Source organism: Moschus berezovskii, chromosome 28, assembly GCF_049115385.1.
Source record: "Moschus berezovskii isolate FMDL1 chromosome 28, NW_MosBer_1.0, whole genome shotgun sequence".
In the NCBI taxonomy this organism is placed as follows: Eukaryota; Metazoa; Chordata; class Mammalia; order Artiodactyla; family Moschidae; genus Moschus; species Moschus berezovskii.
The window spans coordinates 26,164,649-26,184,317 of NC_142487.1; the positions used below are offsets into that span (position 1 = coordinate 26,164,649).

The following is a 19,669-nucleotide window of genomic DNA, read 5'->3' on the forward strand; positions in this document are numbered from 1 at the left end:
ACGATTAGCCATGCAGGAGGCTCCCAGTGTTGCTTTTCAGGGTAGCAACTGTATTTGACATGAAGTTAACTCGGAAGGAGAAAGACCCTGAGTCTGAGAGTGGTACAGACAGTCTGGGTGAAATAGCTGTCTGTGAAGACCATGTTTTGAGTGCATGGCAGCAGCGTCTCTTCACGGGTGAGTGGTTAGGGCTGTCTTCAGCTTGCAGGTCAGCCTTCCCTGCAAGTCTGCTCACCGCACTCTCCAGCTGGCCTCAGAGGAGCCCCTCACTACAGCCTTCGACATTAAGGGATACTTGGGAAACCTTGAAAATTTGTAAATTTGAGTTTTCATGGAGAGAGCTTGGGGTTCAGAAATAGTGGGCTGCAGCAGGGGAGGAGAGGGTGGGACAAGCTGAGAGAGCAGCGTTGACAAACACACCATCACGTGCGAGATAGTGGGAAGCTGCTCTATAGCACAGGAAATGCAGCCTCGTCCTCTGCGATGACTCAGAGGGGCGGGAAGGAGGCTCGACAGGGAGGAGACACGTGGATCCATGTTGCTGGCCAGCAGACACCAACAACATTGTAAAGCGATTACTTCGATTTAAAAACTAAACAGGGATGTCTGGCACTCAAGAAAAGAGAGTGGACTGGAGCCTGGGACCCCTCTTCACAGTCGGTTGACAGCCATGATTAGATCCTTAACTCCCAGCCTCTGTTTTTCCATCTATAAAATGGGGATCATGATGCCTCTTTGGCAGGGCTATTAAGATGAAACAAAAACGGGGGAAAATGAAAGCAGGCAAACACTGGTGAAATCCAAGTCAGGTCTGTAGACTTGTGCTGATGTCAGCCTCCGGGTTTGGACAGCATTACAGGCACGCAAGGCGTTATCGTTAGGCGAAGCGGGTGAGGGATACCTTGAGAGCCCTCTGCACAGGTTTGCAACTTCTCATCCCTATGGTCATTTCAGAAGACTTTAAAAATGGGGAACACGTGTCAGTGCTGTGCTAAATGTCCTCCTATCTCACGTAATCCTCACAGCCACCCCTGTGGAGAGGACTGAGGGGCAAAGGTGAGCGGCCCGCCCAAGGCCCACGGCCGGGACGTGGGGGTGCAGCGGGCTCTCCTCACCGCCAGGCTCCACAGCTCGGGGTCCTTGCGGGTGACAATGTCTGACATTAGCAGGTACCCAGTTATAGGTCAGGTTTTCCCTAAAGCATTGTCATCTGGAAAGGAAAAGGGAGGCCCCTGTGGCCGCAGCTGCTGGGGCGGCAGCCCGTTGCCCTCCCCGCGTGCGTGCGGATGGCTGTACCCCCAGGTGCCTCCACTAGCCTCTCTTGGCCTGAGAGCCTTTCTCGGGTCACATGCCCTCGCTGCGCTCAGCAGGGCTGGCCCACGTGCAAGTCACAAATCCAGGGGCGTTCACACACACGCCCCGCCCCCGCAGCAGCCTTCTGCTGGTTACTAACGAGCTGGTGTATAAACGCCCCTGCTCCTCGAGTGTGATCTTTGCTGAGAAGCTCATCCTGCTCAGCCTCCCAGACTTTCCCGACGAGGCATCAGCTTCAGGAATTCACAGTGATGACTGGGTATCAGGTGCCCTGTCGACTTTCTTTCCCTTCCCCAGCCACACTTCCTCAATCTCCTACCAAGAGATTTCGGTTTCCTGGGGTCCCCTCCCAAGTATTTGCACTCGAATATTGGTGTGCGACAGAAGATGAACTTGGCCTAAATAAAGGATTCGTTTCTGCCCAGTGTTTTGGAGGTAACTGTTAAGCTCTGATAAGAGTCAGAGAGGAGGCTTCCCTGGTGGTCCGGTGGCTACGGTTCCATGATCTCAATGCAGGGGGATCTGGGTTCAATCCTTGATCAGGGAACTAGATCCCACACAGCATAACTAAGACCTGGTGCCGCAAAATAATTTTTTTTAAGTGTCTGAAGAGGCTAGAGACTGAGGTCAGTCTCACGGGCAAGCAGTGATGGGTCCCTAAACAAGTCTCGGGGGAACATTTCTGGATGGCAGTGCTCCATGCATATCCCTCTCCCCCGGGAAGAAGCACTGACCCTGGCTCCACCAGGAGGGACCCCTGGAAATTCCCACCTGGTCTCCCCTGGACCCTTCTGCAAGCGCTTCTTTCCTTTACTGATTTGAGTCTGTATCCTTTCACTGAAATAAACCGTAATCACGAACATAATGGCTTTTCTAACTTCCATGAGTCCTCCCAAAAGATCAATGAACTGCAGGCTGGTGGTCTTGGGGAAACCCCAAACTGCAACTTGTCTCAGGGCCCTCTCTGTGAGAAATCTAATGATGACATCCCCCACTTCATACACCAAATGACTTCCCCAAGAGGTGGGTATAAACGGAAAATGTGCTGTAAATTCACCAGGGGAGCTTGAAATCTCAAGGATCCGTGAAAGACCCTTTCACCTATTATGAATGAATTCTTACATTTTAATTAATCTTTTGGTATGTGTGGATTTTCATATATACATGTATTCCTGCTTTTGTGCCTATTGAGGATACAGAACACCAATTTTTGGTTACCTCTTGTAACGGGAAGGCATTATGAATAATAATTGGAAAGAATTATTAAAGCGTACTTTGTTACTCCATTGGCTTGGTCATTTCAGGCTCCTTTTAGGTCACTTTCTCATGAGACATTAGTAATACTTTCTGCTGGCGAAGATGCTGACAGTCTGCACCTAGGAGATCGCTCCTTCCACTTCCCCTCCGCCCCCAGGAACGTTCCAGACCCAGAGCATCCCTGGAACCCCGGGCCAAGCTGCTCTGCTCACCCTGCATGTCTGTGACCAGCAGGCAGCCACTTGTTTTCTGGTAGACCCAGTGCTGGAAGGTGCAACACTTCTGCCCAGCCTCCGACTCTCTTCTCAAGAAGTTTATCTCCTTCCCATCCCTGATGGAATACTTTACGAATTCTCCAATCAGCTCTTCCTCCACGGTTGCATACGGGATGGTATTCTCAGGTCGATGGATAAGGAAAATCGGAATGATCCTGGAAGGAAAGAGAACATGGGCAGGATGGTGTTGTCACATGGGAATAAAGACATAGGGACATTCGACCCGACCCAGAGGAGCAGCGGGCTGCACGTAAACCCCCGGGTTCCATCAGATGTAGACTAAATAGCCACCAGTGATTATTTAGCGGAGGAAAAAATGTGTGTGTCCCTTTGTTCCTAGAGTTGATGAGAAACTCTTCCACCGGATGGAGTTTAATTGCTCCTGTAGAAATGAGTGTCTTTTCATAGCCATCCTTAGAGTCCATCAGTGACCCACTGGTCCGGGGGCTGGATACATCCAGCCAGCCAGCATGTATCCACCCTTCTATCCATCCTTCCTCTTATTCGGTCAGCAAATATTCACTCTATTGACGCTTCTATGCGTCAGTCTCCCTCCCAGATGTCATTCTAGGAAACACTAAAGACAACAGAAGCTCTGCTCTCAAGGATCTTACACTTAAATGCAGGCGCCAGGCAGTAAACAGGTGTAGCGCGCTCTGTGCTATAAGAGGAAACAGAGCAGTGGGGAGGAGAGCAGCAGCCCAAGTGGGCTGTGATTTGACTTAGGGAGGTCAGAGACAGCCTTGAAAACAAAGAGCATTTGAGCAGACAGGCCTGTGGGAGGTGCGGCTTGCGGGGGGAGCCACGAGGATGTCTATGGCAGGAACACTCCAAGCGGAAGGAAAGCAAATGGGGAGGCTCTGGGCGGGGGCCTGGGGGGGTCGGGGTTCAGACTGAGGGGCCGTGTGTCTGGAGGCGGGTGGTGCCCGAGCAAGGCCGGGAGGGAATGGGGGCGGGAATGGGGGGCCTGGGCCACTTGGGAGACACCGCCCTTCCTACTGAGAGGGGTGAGAAACGTTGGAGGGTCTTGGAGGAGGAGGAGATCACACTTGCATGAGACAGGGGCCGCTCTGCACCACTGGTGGCATGTGTGAGGGTGGCCGGGGTGGGGGACCCAACAGGGAGGCCGGGGGGCGGCGGTCAGACCCTGCCCCGGCCCACCACCCTAGGGAGTCCACCCAGACCTGCCCCTCCCTCCCCCGATCCCCCGCAGCCTCACTCTCTGCTGAGCACCCGGCTCCCTGGTTGGACCGGGGAAACGGCAACGCTGAGCGCTTCTAAAAGCTGCCTCCACCACGCGCCCCCACCCCCAAGGCCGGCGCCTGCGTCCTCCCGCCCCCACGGACCAGCCCTTCTGGCTGCCCCCCGAGCCCGAGCCCCACCGGCGGCCCGGATCCCGGATCCCGGCCCCTGATGGAGGCTCGAGGACACTCCGGCGTGGGGCCCACTCTCTCCTCCGTCACCGCCCCCTGCAGACTCCTTCCCGGAGGGCACAATGATGACTCACTCCACAGGCCACGCAGCCCGCAGCCCGCTCCCACCCCAGCTCGCCATTCCCATCAAAACCCAAATCCGCCTACAGCCTTTCCCCCTCCCAGTCTCTCCTGAACCCACAGTGGCCTCTGCTTGAAGAGACCTCGGTCGGGGGCACCACGCTGCCGAGCGGAAGGGTCCCCTTCTCAGCCCCCATCCGACTTCTTCCCAGGCGCTGAAGAGTTGCTGTCACTTGTTTCTAAGACACTTTCCCCTGCCCTCCGGAAACTCCCTTCCTTTCAGTTTCCTTTCTGCTTCCCGAGCTGCTTCCCGTCTGTCGGCCTTGCTGGCCCCTCCTTTCTCCCCATCCTTTATGCCCTGCACACCCTGGGACAGCTCTCCTTGCCCTGCACTCAGTCCCCTAGTTTTAAATTCCCTTGCGTTAAATACAGCTCACATGTTGACAGCTTCCGCATTTACATCAGAGCCCAGACCTCTCCCCTGAAGTCCTGACACGTCTCCAGCCGACTAACTCTCCATCTACACTTGACGTCTAAAGGGCATCTCAAATTTAATACGGCACAGACTGAACTGCTGCTTTACCCCAACTCTAACATCTGTGGAGTCCATTGGCAACTGTACCTTTGCATTCTTTCCATTCAACCAAAAAGTCAACCGAATAGCTTGTGGCCTGTGCAGAGTGATCCACCTGCCACACACCTACACGAGTCTTCCCCGCCTTCACTGTCTTCAAGGGGCCGCTTTGCCCACCCAGTCGGAGTGAAAGTGGCTCGGTCGTGTCTGACTCTTTGCGACCCCATGGATTGTAAAGTCATGGAATTCTCTAGGCCAGAATACTGGAGTGGGTAGCCTTTCCCTTCTCCAGGGGGTCTTCCCAACGCCGGGATCGAACCCAGGTCTCCTGTACTGCAAGTGGATTCTTTACCAGCTGGGCCACAATAAGTTCACATCAGGCTCCTCTCCCCTTTTGCTTCCTCCCTGTTGTCCTTGTTTAGTCACTCACTAAGTCATGTCCAACTCTTTTGTGACCCCATGGACTGCCCACAGGCTCCCCTGTCCATGGGATTCTCCAGACAAGGATACTGGAGTGGGCTGTTAATTCCCTTCTCCAGGGGTTGGTCCTGTCCCAGGGATCAAACCCGCATCCTCTGTATTGCAGGCGGATTCTCTATGGCTGAGCTATCACGGAAGCCCGGCTTCTTCCTTCAGTCTGATTAAACTCACCTAGCACCGGAAGTCAGGGGTTCTCTCTTCAAACTCCCCCGCCAGAGGCTCAGTTCCGCCGTCTCTGCCCCCGTTTGGGGCTGCAGCAGCCACTTGCAGACTGGCCTCAGCACATCCAGCCTCTGGGCCTTGTCCCTGGACATCTATTGTCCCCAGGCAGGTGGCTGCAAGAGCCGCATCCACACAGAGGACTTTTAGGGCAATGAAACTACTCTGCATGATACCACAATGTATCACCAGACATTTGTCCAAACCCACAGAATGCACAACCCTGATGCACACTGTGGGCCTGCACTGACGTTACGGCAATGGAGATTCACTGTGACAGACGTCCTGACCTGGTGGGGGGTGTGGATGGCAGGGGAGGTGATGGGGTGTGGAAATCTGTCCCCTCCATTCGATTTTGCTGTGAACCTAAAACTGTTCTGAAGATAAAATCTATTAAACAACAATGACGCGTTTGCTCTGTGGCTCAAGTTTGCCCTGCTTAGAGCTCCTGGTTAACCCCTGGGCTCCTCCTCACCCCCGAAGCCAAGAAAACACGTTCCAAGCTCACCCCCTGAGCATTTAAAGTCTTCTGCATTCTGGGCCCCTGGCTTCCCGCCTCTTACCCGCCCCCCTTTCTACCTCCCAGCACACTAGATCTGAACGTTTCCCGTCTCCTTGGAAACCTTCTTTGACAGCTCTTCATCTCTCTTTGGACAGGCTGCCCCCTTTGCTTGTGAGTCTCTGCCCTTCATCTGGAAGACTCCCACTCATTCTTCAACACCCTCCTCCTGGAAGCCTTTCCAGACCCTCTCCCTCCTCCTCCTCCGTGTCCCCATAACTCCTTGCACGCAACGCCACCATGCTGGGTCTTGTCCTATAGGCCTCTCACTCCCGCTGGCTGTGAGGGGCAAGAACCTACTTCATTTTCTTTTTATCCTTTAAGCGCCCATCACCTAGCTTGGAGCAAAGCCTGGCTCGTCGTAAATGCTCAGTGTCTGGGGAAAAAAGAATATGTATACAGGACAGTTTCTGAGTCTTGGCACAGACATCTGGGGCCAGGTAATTCTTGGGTGGCGACTGTCCTGTGCATTACAGGATGTTTAGCAACGTCGCTGGCTGCTTCCCACCAGAGGCCTGGAGCAGCCCTCCTAGTCACGACTGATACAGGATGCTACCTGACAGTCAAAGGAGAGGTCATCAGTTAAAGTCTGAGCACAGCAGATGTCACTTTCCAGGGTTTAAAAGCAGAAATTACGATAGCCACCCCGAGGAAGAGGTAGGATGCTAATTTTTGATGTTTGTTAACGAAGAGTATGTTTAGTACAGATCATCAAACGGGTAAACAAATAGGAACCTGATTTAGGGACTTATTCCTAACAACTATCAAGATGTTTAAAGGTTCAGAAAGGTGGCTTCTGGAAGGGTCTAGGTGACAAAAGAAAAAAGTGATGGTGTGACAGTCCCCTGCACCAATGATGGTGACAGGGTGGGGAGGCTGGGGTCAGCTGTGTTAGTAAAACCACGCACGAGCCCTACGGTGAAGGCCTTGGAAGTGACCTGGGTTTTCAGCCAGAATCTCTCCAGGTAAGCATGTAGAACAATCCTGTGCGACTCAGTGACCAAACCCAAGCTTAGGAAGAGTCAGGGCGGGGCCTCCTCCCCCCAAAGATGCCATCACAGGTGCCACCATCGTCCCCTCCTCTCTGGGGACCTGGGGCGGGCCCTCCCCCAGTGAGGTGAGACTTCAGGCCTGTCTCTTACCAGGAAGGGGTCCCTGGGCAGGTCTGCACTCACATGGGGTTGCGGGGGGCTGCTCCCCCAGCGGTGAGAGCAGAGCTGGGAGGATCTCCCAGAGCACCGAGGACACGTGGGGTCCACCTGCCACCTGCCCTCTCCCGGAGTCCAGCTGGAGGCTGGAGCCAGGTGTCACCTGGAGTCAAAGATTGTAGAGACACCGTGGCAGCCAAAGAGGGAAGAAGGATGCAGCACCGAGCAAGTTTTAAAGACACAAAGCAGAACAGTTCAAAGAAAACCTTCCGCAGGCAGCTCAGCCTTCGGCGGGTGCATGCCTACCCTCTGCTGCCATTCACGAGTATTTCCTTAAAAACAAACAAACACGAGAAACTCCCCACTCCCTGCCCGATTTCATGTGAGAGCAGAGCACCTGTCTCAGGAGCAGAATCTAGACCAGGGCACTGTCCTCCAAGACACCAAGTGGGCAACCCTTCCAACACGGATGCTGAGTACCAATCGCATGCTTGGGGAAGGACTGATGCTGAAGCTGAAACTCCAATGCTTTGGCCACCTGATGCGAAGAGCTGACTCATTTGAAAAGACCCTGATGCTGGGAGAGATTGAAGGCAGCAGGAAAAGGGGACGACAGAGGATGAGATGGTTGGATGGCATCACTGACTCAATGGACATAAGTTTGGGTAAATTCCGGGAGTTGGTGATGTGGACAAGGAGGCCTGGCATGCTGCAGTCCATGGGGCCACAAAGAGTTGGACATGACTGAGCGACTGAACTATCCCTCCATATCCTGCCCTTGTCCATGAATGAGGTCAAACTCTCCCACAATAAGGAAAGGTATTTGGATTCCAAACATGCACAGCCATTTCGAGGGGTGGCAGATTTGCTGGAAGCCGATTAAGCCTGAGTCCTTCACCTTTCCAAGTCCCTGGATGCATCTTGATATTCATAATTATGTTCTTTTTCTTAGAAAAGCCCCCAGTCCTATATGAGTCAATTCGCACAAAGCTTGGGTGTGTCCCTGCAGGCGGGCACTTCAGTGCAACACCTGGAGGACGATTACTGGGTGGACTCTTCCTCCTCAACCAGGAACTAAAGAGAACAGAGCAGGAAGAGCGGGCTGGAGAAGAACGGGGTGAGCTCTATGGACAACCCGGTCCAGACCACCTCAGTGCACTTAGCAGAAAGGCAATTGAAAGTGCTTTTCTTTGCAATATGTCCATTTTTCTTGAAGTTGCTGAGAACTGCTTCCCAGGTGGCGCTAGTGGTAAAGAACCTGCCAGTGCAGGAGACATAAGAGACGCGGGTTCAATCCCTGGGTCAGGAAGATTCCCTGGAGGAGGGCATGGCAACCCACAGCAGTATTCCTGCCTGGAGAGTTCCATGGACAGAGAAGCCTGGTGGGCTACCGTCCACGGGGTCTCAAAGGGTCCGGGCACGACGGAGGCGACTCTGCAGGCATGCACGTATAGTAAGTACACAGGCATGCCTCGAAGAGCAGCAAGCATGGGACTGTATGTGGTGTGCCCAACACAGCTGCTCAGGAAGGGGATTTCTCTTCCGTGTTGTGAGTGCACAGATGATGAGGACAAGAAACAGGCCTGTCCTGCCTCCCCGCTCCTGTTTGCACTGAGGTGTGAACGACGGCCCCGTCTGCAGTTTCCACCGGGCGCTGGCACAGCCCCTTCTCTCCCCATGTGTGGATAAGAGAGCGGCAAACATGCGCTCCAGACGCTCCAGCATGCGCGCGGGCCAGCAGATACTTGTCCATGTAACTGACCTCAGTGGGGCAACACTGCACCTTCGTGTACTGCTCCACGAAGCAGGGACTACGCTCCTACGGTCCTGATTATCCAGTTTGCTTTTCCCTGACACACCATCTTTATTTGTTGTATCATAGCACTAAGTTTTCCGCAATCTCCTGTTCTGTTTACTGAATTATTCCATATATCCATACACTTCAGTATCTGTTGAGCATTTTTCTATAAGCCTCTGGGGACCCCATGAAGAGCAGGGTGGCAGCCATGTGTGCCTTCTTGGAGCATACAGACCCATTGAAATGTGCCCTGTTTCTTCCCAGCCCCTCATCCCTCCAGCCCGCCCACATCCCCCCAAGTCAGAGCTGGGCCAACCCAAGGGGGAAACACTTACTCGGGCACTTCCCCGAAGCCTTCCAGAGGCTGTGCTTCCGCAGCGTAGATCTGGGCGTAGTGTCTGGCAGTGTTCTGCACGTAGCATTCCTAGATCACCCAAACACACAGGAAACCCCAGGGATGAGAAGAAAGTCAGAGTACTGCCCAGTGAAACTCAGATTTCCCAGTGTAGGTCGACTCAGCGGATTTGCAAACCCATCCCGTGGTTGGGGGCACAGAAGCAGTAATGAACGGAGCCTACAGTTGGTAGCGGTAGGAGCTCTGAGACCTGAAGGAACCATCCAGGTGAAGGTCACGTGGTCTCCGGGTGAGGTGTCCCTGAACTATGACGTTTCTAGGACCCACGTGGCTGAAGTTCACCTTGAGCTAAGGGGACTGGTCCCCGGGCAGGGTTTCAGATGAAGCGTGGGTGGGGATGGTTGGGTTTCCCATGAGTTCTCCCAACTAAGGTTTTTTGTTTTTTTTTTTAAACGTATAACAAGCTATAAGTAATGAACACTTTGCCAAGATTATTGGCTTAGGAAAAGCAAACTGGATTCTGCTTTCTGCTCTGTAGGGCTTTTCTAAGTGGGCATCTGGATGCTGGGGGATTTTCCATGACTGGACCAGACGGTACTTGAGATGGAAAGAATACTCCGTGAAAGAAAACCGAGGAGGGTGGATTTGGAGGAGAAAGGAATACATGTGGCAGAATCTTGTGCTCAGAGGAGAGCGGCTGGCTTCACGAGCCCACAGGACCGTCGCCGCGTCTGCGATAACCGCGGATGGATGACATCTGAGCGCAGCCAGGAGACCTCAGTCTGGCCTATTCATTTTACGGGTTAAGAAATTTAAGGGCCCCTGGTTTGTGAAAGAGCTACACCCAGCCCTCCTGAAAGCTCGGCCAGCCCTGGCATTGAGTGAAATTCATGCACGGAGCGGGGCGGGTGATGCAGGGGAGAAGCCTGTGTTCTCCCCCATCCCCTCTTGCCTCAAGGGTACTACCACCCAGCAACACAGGAAGGACCTTAGACTCGGCTCCATCTTCCTCCATAGCTTATGGGCGGATACTGAACATGACTCAGGAAGGCAGAACACAGGACAAATGCTGACCCTTCGGACTGTACCCCAGCCCCCAGCTTCCTCTTCCCTAAAACAAACCAGAAGCCTCCAGAAATTACCCTTGACTTTGGCTGTCCTTCCCTGGAGAAGGAAATGGCAAACCTCACTCCAGTATTCTTGCCTGGAGAATTCCATGGACAGAGGAGCCTGGCGGGCTGCAGTCCATGGGGTCACTTTAGGTGTCCTTTGGGAATCCTGGCATCTAAGGTAGCTTAGACACCCACTCCCCATATCATTCTGTGTCCAGGTAGATTCAAATCCCTGGGGATTTGATGGGGCTTCCTAGGAAGCCTTCCTGGAAGTGATCCCAGCCCAGGTAGAAGCTGGCGAGGCACCTCCAAACACAGGCAAGTCCCAACTGGCTGGCACGAGGCCAAGAATTCACGGGGACAAGACCAAGGTTTGACTTCTAGGATTTAGCCTTGGTCTTGTAACCACGGAGAAAGACACCCTTCTGGCAACGCTCGATGGAATTCTGAGTCGGACTTTCAACCCGGGTTACCTGGGCCCGCCTCCCACCTCGGGCGCAGCCTCAGGGCGGGCGCACCCACCTGCGCGGCGAGCCTGTAGTTCCTCTGGATGAGCTCGTCGTTGTTTCTGGTCCCATAGGCGACGGCGTTGTGCACCTTGAGCACACAGGCGTGGCCGGGCTTGAAGACGGGCGTGAGGCCCCGCAGCACCTTGCTGCGGAAGGCTCGCCGGTGGACACCTTCCCCGAAGTGCAGCTCCTCCGTGGCGATCTGGCCGTGCAGGCGGCCCCCGAAGTAGCTGTCACGGAGGAAGTCCTCTCGGAAGATGAGCTGGCTGAATTCAATCTCTTCATATACTAGAACGCAACACAGCTTCCGTTGCCCAGAAACATCCCCCAGCCCTAGCTCCTTGGCTCAGGAGCATCCCCACGCAGGCACAGCGAAGGACACGGCTGACCCACAGACGCCGGGAGCGGGAACCACGCTGGACTCCCCGCAGAGGCAGAGCGTGCCGGGGAGATGGGGGAGGCGGTCACTGAGGATAGAGCAAGGCCAGGCCCCGGGGACTGGAGGAGAGCGGGGCAAAGCTGGGGAGGCCGGAAAAAGGACTGCAGACAGGTCTAGAAAGCGGGAACAGGATCAGGCCAGGTGGTTAAAGGCAAGTGGAAAAGATGGGCGAAATGTGGAAGAGGGATCCAGAATCGACAAGATCTGCTCGCTCTGCTTCCCAGTTTTCTTACTGCCTCCCTGCAAGGATTCTTTTCAGCCTTTCCACCCCCCACCCCAGTTGCCCCACATGTGACTACCACAGAGGTGCTGTGTATCCGGTTATGTACTACATGGACGCCTGTGCTTTATGAACAAAAATAAGGTTTTTGCCTCCCCAGGTGTTGCTGCCTCTTAAGAATGCCTGTGGTAGATTAAAGAAGTCGCAGGTACAACCCAAAGCAAGAAAAAGAGTCCCCTCTGAAGAGAAGCTGAAACACGGTAGAATCATCTTGGATCTCTCTGTAAAAGTTTTCTAGCAGCTGTATCGAGTTGCTTTTCACCTGTTTCAGACAGTGGATTCAATCAGAATGTTTCATTTTAAACTAGAGATGACCAACTCAGACTTCTGATTGGCTGAGAGAAGATGGCTTTCAATGAAATAACATTCAGATTTTAAAAGCCCTCTGCTCCTCCAAAGATGAAAACTTATCTTTCTGAACGTTTAAAAGATAGACATTACAAGTTGTGTGAAAATTCCACTTTACCTTTACCATTTAGAATATGTAATGAAATATTTTTTCTTTGAAAAAATTTCCAAATCATATTTTAAGGGCAGTCTATTACCAATGCTAGCAATAAAAAGTATAAGGTAAAGACTATTCTTAAAGGGTATTGATTAGTGTCTAGGCCTAGCTATTGTCAGAAAGGGGGCAGGTAGGGGATTTTCAAATAAAATAATGGGTAAAGGTGTCAGTGAAAAGTACTCAGAAAGATGTTCCAGGAGTTTTTACAAATGCTAACCGAAGTCTCCTGCAGCGGAACCTATTTGGGGGTTTTAGACTAGATGCAGAGGAAGAGGAAAACAGGTAGGCAAATGTCCTATTTTCCCAAATAACTTTTAAAGGAGACAGTTGTATTACAGGTTTCATCCTAAGTAATAGAACCAGAAAAAAAAGAAAATACTGAAGAGTATGGTTTAAGTTAAATTTTAAGATTAGGTAACAAAATGGAGTGCTTTTTATTTATATAACCCAAATCTTAATTCTGGTTAAACGATCAATTTAAATTAACAATTTTGCCCCTGGGAGCTCTGAAAGAATATAGGAAGTGTTATGTATATGTACCAAAGCCCAATAAATGTGAGCTATAATGACATTGTTTTCCTTCAAAGATGCCAAAAGTTTTCAAACTTCAGTTATTCTTGAAAGTTAAAAGCCGGTGTATTTTAAAATTCAAATTTAATTAACTAGAGACAAAAGTTGTTCCAGACTTTATGCTTAGTGATAGGAAGGAAAAACTTTTTGTGCCTTACTATACAAGGGTGGGGATGGGCAACTTCCTCTAGGAAAAAATACATGACAAGCTCGAGCTCCACCATCAATAATCCTGTCCATAACTTCCAGAAACATCTACTTAGCCAGGAGAAAATATAAGAAAGATACATCTTAGAACTTCTCTCTGAGAGCCCTGCGTGCCATCATTAAGTTGTTCTAGCTCTGAGTCATTCATTTTGGGCTCTCCCACCAGCTTGGTTTTATTAGATTTTTAGTTAGAGATCAACTTGTGAAATTATATGTGCCTCTTCTGGAGATTGAAATAAGGTGTCTAGGGGAGATTCCTCCAGGTGAAGTCACTTGAAGCTTCCTTATTGGAAGGTGCAGAGGAAAGTACGGCCTCCCCAGCCGTAGAAGTTGGACCCCTGGTCACATGGAGAAGGTGACATCTTCAGGGTCCAGACTCCCACACGATGGTGGGAGTCACAGCGCTACAGTTGCAGAGACCAGTACCTCATTCCCCACCAGGGTCTCGTTCCTGACTGGTAAAAAACCTTGAGAAACGAGTCTCTGCAAACCTAAATTAATGAGGTCGGAGCAAGAATCTGCGATGGGGAATGCCCACTGGTGCAGACAGCTTACGAGACAGAACCCCTTCTTCTGAAGGTCATTTTTCTGATAGGAGAAAGGGATATTCTTTTGCATATTTAGACTTCAGGGGGATGGAGACAGATGTAGGGAGAGGATTATAAACTTACACAAGCATATGACACACAGGTATGCAGTGTTTGAATGGTTTGTGAGGAGTTTGCATTTAAGTCTGTTGTGGATAAGTCACAACATTTAATAGACCATTTAAGTTGAGATCCCAGCCCCTTGTCTTTAATCACTAACTAGATGTTACTGCATCTTGATTGTACTGGCTTGTTTTCAAAGATCTCAGGATTTTAGTTGCCTTATGGGAAGAAAAAAAATCAGTACACACAGTACAAACTGGCACTGTACACTTGGCCACGGTGAGTGTCTGCATCATGGAGATCAGAAAACCACAGATCAGGGCCTCCCCGCCCCCCAGGCAGGTTGTGAGAAAGTGGCCAGCAGATGGCCGAGCGCAGTGGGCAACTGTCCCCAAGAGGAGACTCAAGGCCAGCATGGACTCGGCGGGCAGTCCCGAGTGTCCAGGGGCAGCTGTTAGCTCGCTGCTACACCAGCTGAGCACTAGTGCCGTCGGAAAGCACAGAAGTCCACCTCTCATGTCTGAGATGCAAATGAACGGACTTATTCTCCCAGACATCTGACTCTGAAAATCTGCTCAGCTAGTGCAACTGCTAGTCCAATTGAAAAGAAAAAAGCAGAATCAAAATACATGGTGAAAGTGCCAGAGGCTGAAAGAATCCCATGGAGATGGGCTGAATGCATGGCCAGTACTTCACAGAGAAAGTTAAAGCCCAACCCGCCCCCACCACCACCACATGGTCCCAACAACTGCACTGCTAGTCTGATCTTAACTCACGCTGGACACTTGTAGCCTAACCCATTCATCGCAGGCCCCGCGAATAGGTTGAAACAGCTTATGAGTTATCCCTGGTTTCCCAGGCAAATCCTGAGCCCTCTCCTGCTTGGTCAGAAGAGCTGATGGGAACACTGCTCTGCCTTCGTCTCTAGAAGTTCTGTCTCATGGTTTAGGGTGCACCCACTTCCGCTGATGTTCAGCTCAGATTTGCTTACCTTTAACATCTGGGTGACTTGAGAGCTGTTTGAGAACTAGAAGACAAGACAGAAGAGAAAGCCTTCAGTACCAACAAGCAGCCCTGAGCTGGCAGGGGCTAGCGGTTTTCACTGGAAATGGCAAAGCTGGGGTTTACCTTCGGCGGTGAGGTTAAACTCAGCGGCCACTTTCCCATAACTGTTCTTGACGCAGCAGTGATAGAGGCCCTGGTCCTTCTGACCGGCTTGAAGGATGGCCAGGCTCACCACGGAGTTGTCTCCTGCTCTGCAGTGGGGGACACGGACGTGGGCAAGCATCATCGCTCTGAAGTTGCACTTTTAGGCAAAGCAGCTTTATTACAATCATAGCCCAGTTGGATTTTTCTGCAGTGATGTTATAGAATCAAAACTAGAGTTCAAGTCTTCCATAGCTGATCTGGAGCAGTTTACAAAGATGTGTTCCAAGCAGACATTTAATTATACAGAAAACTTATTTGCCTCACTTTTTATGGAAAAGGAAAATGCAACCCAGTCCAGTGTTCTTGCCTGGAGAATCCCATGGACAGAGGAGCCTGGCAGGCTACAGTCGATGGGGTTGCAAAGAGTTGGACACTGAGCGACTGACGCTTTCACTTTCAGCTGACTTGTGACAAGACTAGGGGGTTAAGAACACTTGGGGAACTGAACTGGGATCTCTTTTGGCAGAAGCTTGTGAGGATTAAGTTAGACTGGTTTCCATCGAACCAGGGGATCTGTTTCTAGAAGAAGCCACACCTCCTCAGGTGCAGCAGATGAGGCCTGATTCTTCTATCTGGGGCCCCAGGTTTACTAGAGGAGATACGGAGCGGGAGATGAATGAGCGCATCATTGCTGAAACTCCCCCGGGTAGAGTGACCCTCCCTAAAGCCCCTCTGTAGCAGTAAACGCTCACTCAAATGAGCTGGTGAATCAGGCTTCATCTGCTGCACCTGAGGAGGTGTGGCTTCTTCTAGAAACAGATCCCCTGGTTCGATGGAAACCAGCGTTTACTGCTAGAGAGGGGCTTTAGGGAGGGTCACTCTACCCGGGGGAGTTTCAGCAATGATGTGCTCACTCATCTCCTGCTCCGTATCTGCTCTAGTAAACCTGGGGCCCCAGATAGAAACTGGTATCCCCATCTTAGACATGGCGGCTCTCCACCCTTGGGAGATGCCACTTGTCCGTAACCTCAGACTGGTTTTTCCTTTTGATTTACCTTCTTAGCTTCGTCTGAGCTTTCTGTCAGGTTAATGGGAATTTATAAGGACAGCAAGTTGCACTGGGAGACAGGAGAGTTCTTTAATCTTGGGACCACAGAACCTCAGACTGGAAAATGATTGACAGGTCTCCCTGCTTTTAGGGGATGAAAGGGGTTGGTGCGGCTGAGGCGGGGTGAGAGCCCTCTGCTCTCTTCCCTGTCCAGGTCTGTCTCCTTTGTCGCTCTTCTTGGACACTGTGGGTGTGGAGTTTCTGCTTCGACCTTCCTTTATCTCCTATTTACTATTTTCCTCTAGAACCACGCTGTGAAATACACAACTGTGAAAAGTAACCAGGGCAGATAACGCACCTTCTCTGCACCTGGGCTATTGATCTTGAATCTTTCGTCCATGAAATGGTAGAATCTTCATGAATCTCTGCAAACTGGCAGCTCAACTTTACATTTCCAGAGTGGTCAGGGGACATCTCAGCTTGAATCTTTTTCAGTAATACCGGAGCTGGAAAGGAGAAAACTTGTAGGTTGGTGTTCTTATGAGAAGTGCAGAAGAGCTTTTAGACTTTCCTGTTTTATCACATTTAATTCTCTCAACAAAGTCAAGAGACAGAGATCATTATTATTACCCTCCATTAAATTGATGAGGAAACCTAGTGTCTGAAGGGAGATGCCGCTTTCCTAAACACATAGGAAATGAACAAGTCAGTCTAATCAAAAACTCCCTTTTCAGCCCTCCCAATCCCATGGACAGGGGAGCCTGACGGGCTATAGTCCATGAGGTCGTAAAGAGTCGGACACGACTTAGTGACTAACACACACACACACACCTTGGCATGCTCAGAGCAGACACAAAGAATTTGCTTTGAAAGTGTTAGGAGAGATAAGCAGGCTTTTCAATTTTGAAAAGGTCTTGATATAGTTAATCCTACCTATCAGGCAATGTGGAATGGATGCCTATTAAACACTGCCCTCTGAAATACATCTCCTTTAATGTGAAACAGAAAGTGACTCTTCCATGATCATTAGGATTTTGTTTTCTAATTTTGACGTGTGCCACCTTTTAAACAGTGTTGCTTCTAGTTTGGGAGAAGTCGTGCAAGCCCTGGAAATAATGACTAAGGAAGAAATGAAGACTTCATTTTGAAAACTTCTTCTCTGCTCTTAGAAATCAAAGAAGATGAAGCAACTGTAGAGTCTACTTACCACTAAACAAATGCTAGAAGACCCTTGGCTTTATTTGAAGATTCCTCAACCTTATTTGTCAAGTTTCTGATTTTGTAAATTTATTAAAGACAGCTAGTATAATTTGGATATGAACTCTTAAAAAAGCTCCACTTTTCACTACGTAAAATTCCTTGAGTTCTGCAATGCACAAATAGAACTTGAGATTTTTTTAAAAAAGGATAGGAAGGACGGTTGTCGACACCTAGTTTACAGAACCTGGCCAAAGATGCTGTGAGATGACAGCCAGGTCAGCGTCAGAGCTGGGGATTGGGGGGTAGAATGAAAGCTGGACTAGCCAAGCAGCATGGCTAAGCACCAGGCGCAAAAGGCCTCTCAACAGTAAGTCATTTGCTGGGGTCTCCCTGGAGGTCCAGTGGTTAGGAATCAAGCCTACCAATGCAGGACAGGGTCTGATCCCTGGTCCAGGAGGACCCCACATGCCGAGGGGCAACTGGGTCCTCGAGCCAGTTAGTGCGTGATGTACCACAACGAAAGGTCCCTGCATGACACAAGCAGGCTTCCACATGGTGCAGCTAAGACCCAACACAGCCAGGTAAGTATTTAAAAAAAAAGAAAACAGTAAGTTATTTGTTGAAGAATATTCATCCATCTTGCTCTTTGATCACAGTTTTCTTTGCTGAAGATATCCTAGTGGATTTCAGTGATGTCCGCTATCAATTAGCAGAACTGTCCACCTGAATCAAGTAGGAACAATACAGAAACTGCCAGCAGGGGTTAGGTGACATTCAGGGTTCTTTGAATGTCACCTTTTAAAATCATAGATGATCATGTATGTCTAAAGGGAGATTAATTCATTCAAAACAGGCTTGATATTCTATTTTTGCTGACGCTGTTGTTAGCAGTGAACTTATAATCTTTAATGTATTTTTTAGAAATTGTAACAGGAGTAGGAAATGTTAATGGGCTTTCCTGATAGCTCAGCAGTAAAGAATCTGCCTGCCAATGCAGGAGACACGGGTTTAATCCCTGGGTGGGGAAGATCCCCTGGAGAAGGAAATGGCAACCCACCCCAGTATTCTTGCCTGGGAAATCCCAAGGACAGAGGAGCCTTGTGGGTTACAGACCATGGGATCGCAGAATCTGACACACGACTTAGCGACAACAATGTATATTAATATCCATCCCTGTCAGCAAATTGTGATCTTGAAAAAAAAACCACATCAGCGAGGAGCGCTTGGCATGCCCCGTAAGTGTAATTACTCAGGGTAGCCACTGGGCGGCCGCACAGACCAGGAGGACGGCTAACGCGGCCAAGTGGTCAGAACAACAGGGCAGGAGTGAGGTTACTGGACACGTGGGGGCGCTCTATTACACGCCAAGCTCCACAGTTACACGGTTTGGTTGTGTTCTAGAGTCCACAGCCAAAAGTCATCAGCACGGAGGCTGTTTGCTCTGTTGCTTCAGATTCCTCTGCTGTGAAACCGTCAATGTGCCTCCCCGCTCTCGGCTTGCATTTAAAAGCTTATTTTTCTCCCAGGAAGCAATGTGGGATGCTCAGGTCGCGAATTCTTCAGTTAGACGTATCTCCGGGCACCAACGATATTACGGGAGAGAGACGAGATACACTGGGTCCTGCGGATGCCAAGACCCATCTCGCTTCATCTGGCCCGAGCTGGTCACCGTGCAGGTGCCCTGACCCCTGCCGTCAAAATCCCGGTGCAGGGCCTTGACCAGGCCCGTCGCCCCACCTGGGCCACATTTCCTCCAGGACCCTTCCTGGACGATTTCCTGATACTTCGGTGTTCCTAAGTCTGCCAGCCCTGTCCACAGCCAGCTGTGGGTTCTGAAGACAGAAACCGAGGCGGGGGATTCAGGGCAAGGCATAAGGTGGCCGGCTGAGCCGAATGAGCGTCACGGAGAGAGAGGCTTGGTCAGGCGGCCACGGGGCTTTGGGAGAGGGCCCCTATGTGTGGGATGGTGGGGGAGAAAATCAGATGAAGGAGCCGAAATGAGGCCCACGAGAGAGGCTGGTTTATCTTCTGTGTATATTCTGCCCAAGTGTTGAGGGCAAAGGATGGAGAAGTCCCCTGGTGACTACAAAGCTTTGGCTGCACTAAGCTTTGAGTATCAGAGTTGACTCGGCTTGTCCTCTTTCAGTCATCCAAGCCATCCCTCACACCCAACACCACCTCCCCGCCCCCAAGGCTGTGCTTCCCGAGGCTGCAGCCCTTCGCCCCTGGGGAGGCCAAGCAGTTCGAGATCACACCCTCCGACAGCACCTGGTCGGTCCTCTCTCCTGCGGAGACAGACAACATTTCCAAACATGATTCCCACCCCCACCGCCTCTGGGCTGAAAGCACAGTTCCACTCTCTTTAAATGTTTTGAAACATATCAGTAGAAAATGGTTGGATACCTCTTCCGGAAGTCGTTTCGTGTGTGGTTCCTTAGCCCCCCTGACGGGGACGGGGAGTGAGGTCTCTGCTAAGAGAAGCCTCTCCCTGGCGTTAGAGGGCCGCAGCGCTGTGCCCCAGTCCGGGG

General features: G+C 51.0%; 1 protein-coding gene across 6 annotated transcripts in view; it reads right to left on the reverse strand.

The window, feature by feature from the left end:
• The window catches only part of ALPK2 (alpha kinase 2), a 148,462-nt gene that overhangs the window by 26,590 nt on the left and 102,203 nt on the right, over positions 1–19,669 (reverse strand). For 4 of the 6 annotated variants that reach the window (XM_055417444.2, XM_055417443.2, XM_088833364.1 and 1 more), the window contains 6 exons: positions 16,300–16,447; positions 14,873–15,000; positions 14,736–14,771; positions 11,107–11,381; positions 9,453–9,541; positions 2,784–3,001 (listed from right to left, as the gene is read on the reverse strand). In XM_055417444.2, coding sequence (XP_055273419.2) covers positions 2,784–3,001; positions 9,453–9,541; positions 11,107–11,381; positions 14,736–14,771; positions 14,873–15,000; positions 16,300–16,447 — 894 coding nt within the window. The other 2 variants (XR_008684719.2, XM_055417445.2) reach the window with 2 other exon arrangements.